We start from the raw sequence: 15161 nt of genomic DNA, 5'->3' as shown, positions 1-15161 counted from the left end.
ATGAATGGAGAGGAAGATAGTTAATTCTGAACCCAAAAGCATCAGATCGGGTCCAGAGAGGCATCCTTAAAATGATGCTATAAGCAAAATGACTCTGAATGAATTTGATGAACTCTTTGTGCTGGAAGCTGAAAACAATGGGGGTGATTTCCCAAAATAGAATCTAACTGTCTAATGGGCAGGAAGTGGGGAGGTTTTCCCACTCATTTTTTGGGTCAGCTGAGCTTTATGGCACACGTCACAAAAAAATGCCGCAGGAAGGTAGCGACCTGCTGGACACTGGGTGGGAAACTGAATTTTTGAGCCCTGCTTACATTTCCCTCCCCGCTATACTGATCTGCAGCATAATAAGGTGGGAATCTGTTTTAGATATATCCAAAGTAAAAGTAGTGATCGTGCTTCTAACAAATAATGTGCCTTCAAATCTAACCAAAGATGAAGATCTCTCATTTAATGTAGTATAAAAGCAAAAGCCCACATGGCTGTGCCTGAAGGAGATCCGAGCTTCATTATAATTGATCTAAATTGCACTTAAAATCGTCTAAGCTCTCTAAATTGCATAACTTCTGTACCTTTCCCTGGGTGCATGGTGGCACAGCACCAGGGACTTGTGTTCGATTAATGGCTTGGGACACTGTCTGTGTTGGAACATAAGAAATAGGAGCAGGAGTAGGCCATCTAGCCCTTCGAGCCTGCCCCGCCATTCAATAAGATCATGGCTGATCTGTCGTGGCTCAGTTCCACTTTCCCGCCTTCTCCCCATAACCCTTAATCCCCTTGCCTATCAAAAACCTATCTACCCGCGCCTTAAATATATTTAGCGAGGCAGCCTCCACCACTTCAACGGGCAGAGAATTCCAGAGATTCACCACCCTTTGAGTGAAGAAGTTCCTCCTCAACTCCGTTCTAAACCGCCCCCCCTTTATCTTGAGGCTGTGCTCTCTAGTCCTACTGTCCTTCCTGAGCGGGAAGAGCCTCTCCACCTCTATCCTATCCGTCCCATTCATCATCTTATATGTCTCAATGAGATCTCCCCTCATTCTTCTAAACTCTAACGAGTACAAGCCTAGTTTATTCAGCCTCTCCTCATAGTTCAACCCCCTCAACTCCGGTATCAGCCTAGTAAACCTCCTCTGCACTCCCTCCAAGGCCAAAATATCCTTGTGTAAGTGCGGCGACCAAAACTGCACACAGTACTCCAGCTGCGACCTCACCAGTGCCCTGTACAGTTGCAGCAAGACCTCCCTACTTTTATATTCAATCTCCCTCGCTATGAAGGCCAGCATCCCATTCACCTTCCTGACCACCTGCTGCACCTGCAAGCTGGGTTTTTGCGACTCATGCACAAGGACCCCGAGGTCCCTCTGCACCGTCGCATGCTGCAGTTTTTCGCCATGTAAGTAATAGTCCTTCCTACCATTATTCCTACCAAAGTGGACAACTTCACACTTGCCAACATTAAATTCCATTTGCCAGTTCCTGGCCCATTCGCCCAGCCTATCTAGATCCTTCTGCAGACTCTCCACATCCTCCGCACAATTTGCCGTTCCACCAATCTTGGTGTCATCAGCAAATTTCGACACCATACACTCGGTTCCTTCCTCCAGATCATCTATATAAATGGTAAATAGCTGAGGTCCCAGCACCGATCCCTGGGGCACCCCACTAGTCATCAACTGCCAATCCGAATAGCACCCATTGACCCCCACTCTCTGCCTCCTATTTGACAGCCAATCCCCTATCCACGCTAACACCCTACCCCCAACTCCATGCCCCCTAACGTTCTATAATAACCTCTTGTGCGGCACCTTATCAAACGCCTTCTGAAAATCGAGAAACACCACATCTACTGGCTCTCCTCTATCCACCACCCTAGACACATCCTCATAGAATTCCAATAAATTCGTCAGACACGACTTCCCCTTAACGAAACCGTGCTGCGTCTGCTCTATCAAACAGTTCTCCTCAAGGTGCCTCACTATTTTCTCCTTGATCACGGATTCGAGCATTTTACCTACAACAGATGTTAAACTAACTGGCCTATAATTCCCTGCCTTTTGCCTGCTACCCTTCTTAAACAACGGCGTAGCATTAGCCGTTTCCCAATCTTCCGGCACTTCCCCGGAATCCAGCGAGGTTTGGAAAATAATCATCAAGGCATCCACTATCACCTCCACCATTTCTTTCAGAACCCTTGGATGCATTCCATCCGGTCCTGAGGACTTGTCCACAATCAGTCTCTCCATCTGTTGAGTTTGCACATTCTCCCCATGTCTGGATTTCCTCTGGGCACTCTAGTTTCCTCTCAGTTGGAAAGATGTGCTAATTAAGTACATTGGCCATGCTAAATTCTCCCTCAGTGTACCCAAACAGGCACTGGAGTATGGCAACTAGGGGATTGCATCCGACATAGCATTGCAATCCGACATAATTTCTGTAACAAAATGATGGATATGTTAATTACTTTGTCTCCTTAAATTCAGGAAGAAATCAGTATTCAGTTGATTCAAACAATTCTTATACTGCAGAAGAAATTCACTTAAAAACCCCGGGAAATCATACATCTGGAGATTAGACTGGATGAGTGGGAAATTCAGAGCAACACTATTCATGAAAAAAATAGAAGAGCAAGAAAGGTTGTGCATAATGGGACTGAAGGGTAGTAACAAGAGAATGGTTGCTTATATGGTGACCAGCTATTTCTTGCATGCTGCCTAGGAGTGCGAAAGAGAGAAATGTTTGAGCCTCTCCTTTTCCAGAACAATGCTCACATTTTGAGTTTTGTATGAGAGAGAAAATGAAGAACTGCCCTGCTTAGAGACACCTTCAGGTGTGGGAGGGGTGTTGGAATTGCATTTAAAGTGAAAGTAGATTCACAAGACAGGAATGTCAGAGGTTAAGGGAATGGGCAAAGACCTGGCAAATGGGGTATTTTGTGGGGAAATGCGAAATTGTTCATTTTGGCAGGAAGATTAAAAAATAAGCATATTATCTAGCTGGTGAGAGATTGCAGAGCTCTGAAGTGCAGAGGGATCAAAATGTCCTAGTGTATTAATAACAAAAGGCTAGTATTCAGGTACAGCAAGCAGGAATGTTATCATTTATTACAGGGGAACTTGAATACTAAAGAAAGGAGTTTAGTCTTCGGTTATACAGGGCAGTAGTGAGACCACATTAGCGGTACTGTCTAAAGTATTGGTCACCTTATTTAAGGAAGGATGTAAATGCGTTAGAGCAGCTCAGAGAAGGTTTACCAGACTACTACCTTGAAAGGATTGGTTGTCTTATGAGGAAAAAGTTGAACGGGCAATGCTTGTATCTGCTAGAGTTTAGAGAGGTAAAAGGTGACTTGGTAAAACAAATAAATTCCTGAGGGGTTTTGACATGTTGGATGTGGAGAGGACATTTCCTCTGTGGGAGAATCTAGAACTAGGGGTCACTGTTTAAAAATAAGGGATGGGATGCCCCAAGAACGGAAATTCCCACCTGAGTTAAACAGACCTTTGAATTGTGAACTGGAAAAGTTCGAAAACAGTTCTAGTGAAAACCTTAGGACATGTCAAGTCAAGCAAGATTCATGGTGGTATGAGCCTGCAGGTGTGGTAATTTTGAAATGTAAACCTACATTGAAACTCAAGTTCCCTTAAGGAGTTTTTGTGCATGCCCATGACAAATGGTTAGACGGATGAGGATGGAGTGAAATTATGGATTGATAGTGTGAAATAGGCATCCCAGTGACCTACAGAAAGAACGGTAGCACAGCTTATTAATGTGGGCAATGTTCAGATTCCGTATAACTAATGAGATCAAGATGTGCTTGCCAAGAACACACCCACATTGCAGTTACAGCAGAGGGTGTAATGTCTGTAGTTCAAACTTTGGATGTGTGGCTTCACAGGCCATACAAAGATCATGTTCTCAGCAAATGCAATAGGGGCATAATTGATAGAGAGCAACCTTTCACGAAGGGTGGGAATATACATGCGGTCCCAAACAATATTTTATATGGTTTTATCACAATTTTGCAGCGTTATTATGCCACAAAGTGTCATCAGATTGGTAAAAGCTTTAGAATATCCAATTCAATGAGTGGAGAGGAAGGTAGTCAATTGTTGGGGGATAATTCTGAAACCAAAAGCACCATATTGGACCCTGAGAGGCATCCTCATGATGACATAAGTGACGCTGGATGAATTTGATTAACTCTTTGTGCAGGATGCTGAAAACAATGGAGGCAATTTTCCTAAAAATAATCAAAGTGTCCAATGGGTGAGAAGTTGTGAGATTTTTCCACCCGTATTTTGGCCGAGCTGAGTTTCATGGTCTCTGATTTGGTCAAAAGACAAGCACAGGAAGAGTGTGACCTGCCAGACATTGGGTAGGGATCAGATTTTTGGGTCCTGCTTACATTTACCGCCGCGCTTTACTGGTCATGTAGTGTAACCAGGTGAGAAGTTATGTTTGTGGTTCAAATTATGTTTGCAGAATCATTCAGTTAAATAAAATTTGATGCATTGATTTAATTTGAACTGTTAAGTGTTTTTTCACATGTCAAAACGGTGGCCAACAACACCCACATCATAATTCATGTTTTATACGCTGTATAATTCATCCCCCATTTTTGGAAGGATATTTTAATGTTCCAAGGTCAGTTTATAATCTGCGATCTACATTACGTTTTTCGTGACTTTTGAATGTTCCAAATATTTTAGAACCTGTGGAATTCTTTTAAAGTGTAGTCACTGCTGCTTCTGTCAGGGGGCAGAACAGACGGTTTGCATGCTGGAAGCTCCCATCAACAGCAGTGATATAAATGTACTTTTGATTGAAGAATAGATATTACATAGGACACCAGGGGAATTTGAAACAAAAACAAAATGCTGGAAAATCTCAACAGATCTAACAGCATCTGTGGAGAGAGGATAGAGCCAGTGTTTCGAATCTGGATGACCCTTCGTCAGAGCATCCACAGTAATTTGCTTTTAACCAGGAGAATCTCCTTGCTCTTCTTTGCAGAGAGCTATGGAATATTTTACATCCACCTGAGGGGACAGGTGTGGCTTCCACTTAATGTTTCTTCTGAAAATAGTAATTAATAGGTATCCATAACACATTGCTTTGGAATACCAAAGTTATAGGGAGCGATTGGTCAGGCTAGGGCTTTATTCCTTGGAATGTAGAGGAATGAGAGGTCGCCTTGAGGTGTGTAAAATCATGAGGGGCATGGATAGGATGAATGCACATAATTTTTTTCCCAGGGAAGGGGAATTGAAAACTAGAGGGCGTAGATTTAAGGTGAGAGGGGAAGGGGACCTGAGGGACAACTTCTTCACACAGAGGGTGGTGTGTATATGGAATGAGCTGTCAGAGAAGGTGGTTGGGGCAGATACAATTGCAACATTTAAAAAGCATTTGGATAAGTACATGGATGGGAAAGGATTAGAGGTTATGGGCCAAATGTGGGCAATTGTGACCAGCTGGGAGGGCATCGTGGTCAGCATGGACTGGTAGGGCCGAAGAGCCAGTTTCTATGGTGTATTGATCTGACGATATAATGGTAATTTGTTCAAAGGTGCTCAATATCAGACCTTATCTAAAGTTTTGAGATGTACTAATAATGGTAAGTTAATCAAAGTATTAAAAGCCATATATATGTGCAGTATAAATCAGTCCAGTTCCTTATCAGACTTGGCCATGTATTCAGATTTTCCTGCAGACTGGACAGATGTTTTTATAGCCATCAGCAGTTGTGCTGATAATCAAAATGAAAATAATAGCACCACAGTTTCTTTGTGACACCCATTGGTTTAAAACATTAGGCATGCATTTTTGATTCAATTGAAAAAAGGGCACTTATGACCATCAAATGGATCAGTGGATCAAGTTTGTGACATTATGGTTTCAATTCCACACCTTAATTATTAGTTTATTTTGTAAACCATAGATCATACCGCACTGTATTTTTCATGTTTTATCCTTTTTAGGTGAGTAAACTGAAGCGCCACATCCGTTCTCACACAGGGGAGCGGCCATTCCCATGTACATTTTGCAGCTATGCTAGCAGAGATACATATAAGCTGAAACGTCACATGAGAACTCACTCAGGTATGCTAAGAACATTATAGCAATTGTTCCCAGTGATTATAATTTTATATAGAGCATTGCATAGAAATTTCTACGTTAGTATTACAACTGGGTAGCTCCGGCCCTCCCTCCCTCACCCCCAGCTTACCCTTGACACCAGGAGTAGTCACAGTGTGTTCCAAAATGTCTGTGCAAAGCTACTATTATGCTCACTTTTTCTTGTGTATTAAAGCTTATTTATTAGTGTCACAAGCAAGGATATATTAACACTGCAATGAAGTTATTGTGAAAATACCCTACTGCCGTGCCTGTTTGGGTACACTGACGAAGAATTTAGCATGGCCAAAGCCCCGAACCAGCACATCTTTTGGACTGTGGAAGGAAACCCACACAGACATGGGGAGAATGTGCAAACTCCCCACAATGACCCAAGCTGGGAATCAAACCCAGGTCTCTGGTGCTGTGAGGCACCAGTGCTGACCACTGTGCCACCATATGGAATGCAATGTAATTCAATTCTAATTAGTTTGTAATTAATGGGCTATATTTAAGACCTGTGATTTCTGATACTTTGTAGGTGAGAAGCCTTACAAATGCCACGTGTGCCAGGCTAATTTCACACAGAGTGGGACAATGAAAATGCACATCCGGCAGAAGCACACGGACAATGTGCCTAAGTACCATTGTCCTCACTGTGACGCCATTATTGCCAGAAAGAGTGATTTGGGTAAGGTCCATTGGACAGAAATAGTTTTGGAAGCTGAGATAGTGGAAATAGAAGATCTAACAATGCATTTATAACACTTCCAACTATTTGGCGGCAGCATTTTGTTCTGTAAGCCACTGTAAAATAATCAATCTTCAGTCTGAATAGGCTGATAACTTCCCATGCAATGACTGAATTTTGTTAAAATCGGCAAGCTCCTGGTAAGAACCTACAGTACAGAAGGAGGCCATTTAGTCCATCGAGTCTGTACCGATCACAGTCCCACCCAGGCCCTATTTCTGCAACCTACGCATTTCCCCTGCTAATCCTCCTGATACTAGGGGTAATTATTCATGGCCAATCAACCTAATCTGCTCATCTTTGGACTCTGGGAAGAAATCAGAGAGCCCAGAGGAAATCCATGCAGACATGGGGAGAATGTGTAAACGTCACAGACAGTGGCTCGAGGTTGAAATTGAACCTGGAACCCTGGCACTGTGAGGCAGAATTTCCAGCTGGAAGTTGCTGTTGCCAAATCACACAACTGCTGGCAGATCCCCTTAATTTTACAGCTCATGACTAATCAATCCACTGCGCTGGTTGGCTTGTTCAGGATGGCTGACTACCCCTAGGAACTGCTGGCCAGTCAGGAATAGTGGCCAAGCTGAGGCCCTGCAGCCTACAGAATGTAGGCTGGAGATAATTCATAAAAATTAAAATGACTGCTTGTAGAGGGGAAATTCCTGCAAGAAAACAGCTGGATCCAGACAGACAGGTGGGAACTGTAAGAGTGAGTCTCACTTGCATTGAGAGCTGTTTTCTGGGTGAACAGAAATGAGTGACTCAATACCAAATGATGTGAAACATTAATCTTTATTAAACAACTGTCATTGATTAAAAGAAAAGGACAGAAAGATAACTTTATTAAAAGAAAGAAACTTTAAAGGAGTAACGACAATTTTACACGCATGCCGTAAATACTATATTACAAATACATACAAGTACCTATTATATTTCAAATGGTTTAAGACAGCTCTCTAAAATAGTAAGACGACCAAATTCACAACTCCAGCCTGTGGTCTGCCATTCACCTTGGCATTTCAGAAGCTGTTGATATGTTCAATCTCACCCTCAGCTTTAACACCAGATGGGGTACCTGGACAAGCACTCAGGTCTTGCTGGCGGGGGTATTTGCAGACATTTTCAACCTCTTTACACCAATCTGAGGTCACTACCTGCTTCAAGAGGACGACCATCATCCTGGTACCAAAGAGGAGCCAAGCAGTGTGCTTTGATGATTATCATCCAGAGGCTCTGACATCCATCATTATGAAATGTTTCGAAGGTTAGTCATGGCAAAATCAATCCTACCTCCCAGACTGCCTGGATCCACCACAGTTTGCCTATCCCCACAACAGGTCGTCATCTCCCTGCCCCACACTCAACCCTGGAACATCTAGATAATAAAGATACCTATGTCAGACTCTTATACAACAGCTCAGCCTTTAACACCATTATTCCTAGAGACTCATCTCCAAACTTCATGGCCTGGGGCTCAGCTCCTCTCTCTGCAACTGGATCCAAGACTTCCTCACCCACAGAGAGCAGTCAATTAGGAAAGACAACAACTCCACTTCCAGGATCATCCTCAACATTGGTGTTCTGCAAGGCAGTGTCCTCAGCCAGTAACTACCTCTGGCTGTATGGCCAAATTCCCCTCCAACTTAATTTTCAAGTTTGCTGATACCACCATTGTGGGTCAGATCTCAAACAATGATGAGACATAGTATAGGAAAGAGACAGAAAATCTGATGAACTGATGCGACGACAATAATCTCCCCTCAATATCTACAAAACAAAGGAAATAGTCATCGACTTCAGGAAGTATAGTGGGGAACAAAATACAAATGGTTGAGAGCTTCAAGTTTTTAGGTGTCCAGATCAGCAGCAATCTACCATGGTCCCTCCATGCGGATGCTATATTTAAGAAAGCCCACCAATGCCTCTACTTTCTCAGGAGAAAAAGGAAATTTGGCATGTCAGCTACAACTCTCACCAACATCTACAAATGCACCATAGAAAGCATGCTGAAAAGATGTTACCCCTTGCAGGGGAAATCTAGAAGTAGGGAGCACAGTTTAAAAATAATATTTGTGTCACATTGGATAGAAATAGGGAACTTCTCGTTCAGGGATTGTTAATCTTTGGCATTCTCTATCTCTGAGATCAGTGGAGGCTGGGTCATTGAATATATTTATGACGAAGTTAAACAAATGATTGATCTACACATGGTTGAGGGCAATGTGAGGCAGACAGGACAGTGGATTTTGACCGCAATCAGATGATTATTTATAGCGGAACAGGCACGAAGGGCTAACTGTGCTACTCATCCTCCAAGTTCTTATGTTTCTATGTTCATAATTATTAGGGAGAAAATACAGCTATTCAGCAGTTGTGTACTTCACTCTCTCAATCTCTAGAAAACCAGACAAAGACTCTTAGAGTGTCAGTCAAGGCATTTATTACAAACTACAGTAGGAACTGGTCCCAGTTCTCCAACTAGTGGTTCACCAGGGAGAGCCCCAATTCAAGAATTCTACAGATGTTTATAGTTAAGATCCAATTACAAGAAATTAGCACAAAGCAGTCAAAGATGTACATTTGCATAGACAAATATGTGCCAACAAGTATATCATGTGTAACGTAAGGGTATATTTATCCAATTCTAACTTGTGCATGTCTACCTAATTAAAATATCACCAAGTATGTATTTTTTTCTTCGTTATTATGAAATTATCTTTCGAACCAGTGGTATATCAACTCCCCCATCCCATTGTCTCTTGTTAGAAGACACTAACAAGCTGCAGCCATACATAATTCTTGACACTTATCTGGATCTGATTTAATCAAGACCTGAGGTTTTATTTCATAGCATTCCTTGTATGACTGAATCTAGCAACTTGGAGCTTATGTGATTTTTCAACTTATGTGATTATTAACCCTTTTAATAATCTATCCCAATATCATTTGAAAATTCCCAAGAATGATAAAGGTTCAATCTTACTATTTACAGCCTTCTTAAAATTGTCACTTGTATCTGCAATCTTTCAGGTGTCCATCTACGAAAGCAGCATTCCTACACAAGCTCCGGCATGAAATGTCGTTACTGCGAGGCTACATTCCATGAGCGCTATGCACTTATCCAGCACCAAAAGACCCATAGGAATGAGAAACGCTTCAAGTGTGACCAGTGTGATTATGCATGTAAACAGGTACACTGCTGAAGTGTTTGAAGGTACCGTTTACTCCAAATTTATATGTAACGCTTAACTTAATAAAACAATTTCAGGATCCTGAACCAATTTCTGAATATTCGGTTGCTGATACCATGGACTGGCGGTCAGTATTATCAATTCAGAATGCTGCAAGTTTAGCCAGAAAAGAAATCTGAACCCTTTTTGAGGGAGGCTGTGATCCATTGTGTTTTGTCAGACCATTCAACTGCAGGGGTTTTACAAGCAAGTACGATTCTATTCTCACCTGACAGCCTCCCCTGACATATAAATACGTATGCTGGCGGGATGATGAAAAGGAGCAGGAGCACAATTAATTGAGACTTTTCCTCTCCGCTCGAGGGCTATTGGAGGAAGCCTGACATTTATCCTGCTGACTACAGAAGGGTACTAATGGTAAAGTTGGTAAATTATATTGGATCTTTTGTACGCAGAAGTACTTCACAAAAGTCGCAGACTGGGTTTTATGCTTCTGTAGCCTTGATCAAGATTTGTAATGTGTACACCTTTTGTTGATTATATTATTGTTCCTGTTCACACATGTGGTTTTATACTATCCTTTCACATTTCCCCCTTCTCAGTTTGAAGCTATGCCTTAATTTAGTTTTGAAAACTTATTGAAACTGATTGTTGAGCTCCATCTGCAGGCCACGTCAATTTTCCAATTGAAAAATTTAAATGTTCGGAAAGCAGGAGGAGGTATCGGTGTGTATAAAGAATGTATATGCCAGCTCTTTCTAGACCACCACGGATTACAGTGCAAAAGGAGGCCATTTGGCCCATCAAGCCTGCACCAACAACAATCCCACCCCAGCCCTACCCCCGTAACCCCATGTATTTACCCTGCTAGCCCCCCCAACCCTAAGGGACAATTTATGTTGCCAATCCACCTGACCCACACATCTTTGATTGTGGGAGGAGTACCTGAAGGAAACTCACAGACACGGGGAGAATGTGTAAATTCCACACAGAGTGACCCGAGTCCAGAATTGAACCTGAGCCCTTGGCGCTGTAAGACATCAATGCCAACCACTGTGCTGCCCTAATGCTGTGGTGGTGTCAGCAACCTTAACTACTTTTGGAGCTCCAACAACTCTGTGTGCAAAGAAAACTCTACTACCTCTCAGTGATGGTTGAGTTGTCTCTGAATCCTCAACAAGAAGCAATATCCTTTCAATGTTCACCCTGTCAAAACCGATTTTCAATTTAAAATAAACTTCTTTTCTAGCCTTTTTACTCCAATGGAAATAGTTGTTGCATCTGAAATTTTTCCTCATAACTCATTAAAACAACTGCTTAGCCTGCTGACATGTTGTTGGTCCAGGTTCGATAGGCCAAATGGCCTCTTTTGCACTGTAATCTATGGTGGTCTAGCAAAGAGCCGGCATACACGTAAACTGATAACTCCTTCTGCTTTATGAACATTTAAGGTTTTTACATAAGAACATAAGAAATAGGAGCAGGAGTAGGCCATCCAGCCCTTCGAGCCTGCCCCGCCATTCAGTAAGATCATGGCTGATCTGTCGTTGCTCAGTTCCACTTTCCCACCCTCTCCCCATAACCCTTAATCCCCTCTCCTATCAAAAACCCATCAACCCGCGTCTTAAAAATATTTAGCGAGGCAGCCTCCACCACTTCAACGGGCAGAGAATTCCAGAGATTCACCACCCTTTGAGTGAAGAAGTTCCTCCTCAACTCCGTTCTAAACCGCCCCCCCTTTATCTTGAGGCTGTGCCCCCTAGTCCTACTGTCTTTTTTGAGCGGGAACAGTCTTTCCACCTCTATCCTATCCATCCCATTCATCATCTTATACATCTCAATGAGATCTCCTCTCATTCTTCTAAACTCTAACGAGTACAAGCCTAGTTTATTCAGCCTCTCCTCATAGCTCAACCCCCTCAACTCCGGTATCAGCCTAGTAAACCTCCTCTGCACTCCCTCCAAGGCCAAAATATCTTTGCGCAGGTGCGGCGCCCAAAAATGCACACAGTACTCCAGTTGTGGCCTCACCAATGCCCTATACAGCTGCAGCAAGACCTCCCTACTTTTATATTCAATCCCCCTCGCTATGAAGGCCAGCATCCCATTCGCCTTCCTGACCACCTGTTGCACCTGCAAGCTGGGTTTTTGCGACTCATGCACAAGGACCCCGAGGTCCCTCTGCGCCGTCGCCTGCTGCAGTTTTTCGCCACGTAAGTAATAGTCCTTCCTACCATTCTTCCTACCAAAGTGGACCACCTCACACTTGCCAACATTAAATTTCATTTGCCATTTCCTGGCCCATTCGCCCAGCCTATCTAGATCCTTCTGCAGACTCTCCACACCCTCCGCACAATTTGCCGTTCCCCCAATCTTGGTGTCATCAGCAAATTTCGACACTCTACACTCGGTTCCCTCCTCCAGATCATCTATATAAATGGTAAAAAGCTGAGGCCCCAGCACCGACCCCTGGGGCACTCCACTAGTCACCATCCGCCAATCCGAATAGCACCCGTTGACCCCCACTCTCTGCCTCCTATTTGACAACCAATCCTCTATCCACGCTAACACCCTACCCCCAACTCCATGTCCCTCGACCTTCTGCAATAACCTCTTGTGAGGTACTTTGTCAAACGCCTTCTGAAAATCTAGAAAGACCACATCCACCGGCTCTCCTCTATCCACCGCCCTAGACACCTCCTCATAGAACTCCAGTAAATTTGTCAGACACGACTTCCCTTTAATGAAACCGTGCTGCGTCTGCTCTATCAAGCAATTCCCTTCAAGATGCCTCGCAATTTCCTCCTTAATGACAGATTCTAACATTTTACCTACCACAGACGTTAAACTAACCGGCCTATAATTCCCCGCCTTTTGCCTGGCACCCTTCTTAAACAACGGCGTAACATTAGCCGTTTTCCAATCATCCGGCACTTCCCCGGAATCCAGCGACGTTTGGAAAATAACCACCAAGGCATCCACTATCACCTCCGCCATTTCTTTCAGAACCCTCGGATGCATTCCATCCGGTCCTGGGGACTTGTCCACAATCAGCCCCTCCAGTCTGTCGAGCACCGCCTTTCTAGTAACAGTAATGTCATTAAGACCCTCCAGTCCTACCACCTTTCCATCACTAACACCCGGCAAATTATTCACGTCCTCCTCCGTGAAGACAGAAACAAAAAAGTTATTCAATACCTTAGCCATATCCCCATCCCCTACCACTAGGTTCCCTTTCTCATCCTCTAAAGGACCAACATTCACCCTAGCCAGCCTCTTCCTTTTTATATATTTATAAAAACTCTTGCTATCCTTTTTTATATTAAGCGCTAGCCTAGCTTCATAGTTTCTCCTACCCTTCCTTATCAACTTCTTTGTCAATCTTTGTTGACATTTAAACCTCTCCCAATCCTCTTCTCGCCCACTACTCTTAGCTACTCTAAATTCCTCCGCTTTTAGTTTAACACTTTCCTTCACCTCCTTCGTTATCCACGGCTTATTACCTCTCCTCCTGCTATCCTTTTTGACCATCGGAATAAATTTCCGTTGAGCACCAAGAAAGATCTCCTTAAAGATCCTCCACTGCTCCTCAACAGACTCTCCCTCCAACGCGCTCTCCCAGTCCACATTCGCCAATTCTTCTCTCATCCTACCGTACTCCCCTCTATTCAAACAAAGGACACGTGTCCGGGAACCCACTTTCTCCTCCTCCATCTGCACCAGAAACTCCACCATACAATGATCACTCTCCCCAAGAGGATCCTTCACCACAAGATCCCTAATTTTACCCGCTTCATTACATAGCACCAGATCCAAGATAGCTCGCTCCCTCGTCGGCTCCAACACACACTGTTCGAGGAAACTATCCCGGCAGCATTCCAAGAACTCTTCCTCGAGCCCCCCACGTCCAACATGGGTCGACCAATCAATATGCAGATTGAAATCCCCCATAACTACGGCCGTCCCATTCCTGCACGCCGCACTTATTTGCGCGTTAACAGCCCGCCCCATCTCCAGATCATTATTCGGGGGCCTATAGACGACACCCACCAGCGTCTTTCTCCCTTTGCTGTTCCTAATCTCCACCCACAACGATTCCACCCTCTGCTCCTTGGCTCCAATATCATCCCTTGCTACCACCGTGATGCTATCCTTAATCAGCAGAGCTACGCCCCCCCCCTTTTCCCTCCTGCCTATCCTTCCTAAACACTTGATAGCCCTGTACATTCAGCTCCCAGTCCCTGTCACCCTGCAGCCATGTCTCTGTAATGGCCACCAGATCGTATCCATTTGTGTCGATCTGCGCCATCAGCTCATCCACTTTATTCCGAATGCTTCGTGCATTCAGATAAAGTGCTTTCATCCCAGCCTTCACCTGGACCCTATTTGCCGCAACACCACCAACTATACTCACGCCCCCTACTCCCTCTATTATTGGGACATCCTCGGCCTCTTCCCTTACATGTACACTCTCCTTAACTTTAAACCTCGTAAGGTCACCTACCCTCGCACCCTCCCCCCCCCTAATTAGTTTAAAGCCCTGTCTACAGTCCTCTTTACTCGATTCGCCAGCACTCTGGTCCCAGCACGGTTCAGACCAACCCCATCCCGCCCGAACAGGTCCCACCTACCCCAATACTGGTGCCAATGCCCCATAAATTCAAACCCATTCTTCCCACACCAATCCCTGAGGCACCCATTCACTTCCTTAATCCTGTCAACCCTACGCCCATCTGCACACGGTTCAGGCAGTAGCCCAGAGACAACCACCTTGTCGGTTCTACTTTTTAATTCCATTCCCAGGGAAACACTTGACATGGCCTGCAGTGAAAAGAGTTAAAAACATAAATCATGGAAATACCAAACAGATTTTAGCACATATCTCAGAAACCTTTCGGATGTGCGGTGCCTGCAGTGATACCTTGAAGTGGATTGCTGTCTGAGCAAATTAAGGATCTTCATCTCTTAACAATGTTATCCTATTTCCATCAATTCCTGTTTTAGTCCACATTTCCAGCACTCAGCTTACTTTATTTTCTGTCAACCAATTTGATTTAGTACCAGTCAGTTGCTAGCAATCACCGTGTTTTATTTTGTGC

The 15161-nt window shown here is 43.9% G+C and overlaps 1 protein-coding gene across 1 annotated transcript in view; it reads left to right on the top strand.

Annotated features, from left to right (window-relative positions):
• The window catches only part of LOC145354035 (transcriptional repressor CTCF-like), a 57233-nt gene that overhangs the window by 24857 nt on the left and 17215 nt on the right, over positions 1-15161 (top strand). Inside the window, exons 6-9 of the mRNA XM_080205139.1 lie at positions 5985-6105; positions 6662-6811; positions 7926-8135; positions 9902-10062. Of these exons, the coding sequence (XP_080061265.1) occupies positions 5985-6105; positions 6662-6811; positions 7926-8135; positions 9902-10062 (642 nt within the window). The remainder of the gene's footprint in view (positions 1-5984; positions 6106-6661; positions 6812-7925; positions 8136-9901; positions 10063-15161) is intronic.

Source organism: Carcharhinus amblyrhynchos, chromosome 16 (genome assembly GCF_965287045.1).
Source record: "Carcharhinus amblyrhynchos chromosome 16, sCarAmb.v2.hapA, whole genome shotgun sequence".
In the NCBI taxonomy this organism is placed as follows: Eukaryota; Metazoa; Chordata; class Chondrichthyes; order Carcharhiniformes; family Carcharhinidae; genus Carcharhinus; species Carcharhinus amblyrhynchos.
The sequence above is the reverse complement of the archived record's forward strand: the minus strand, read 5'-3'. Positions and strand labels throughout refer to the sequence as shown.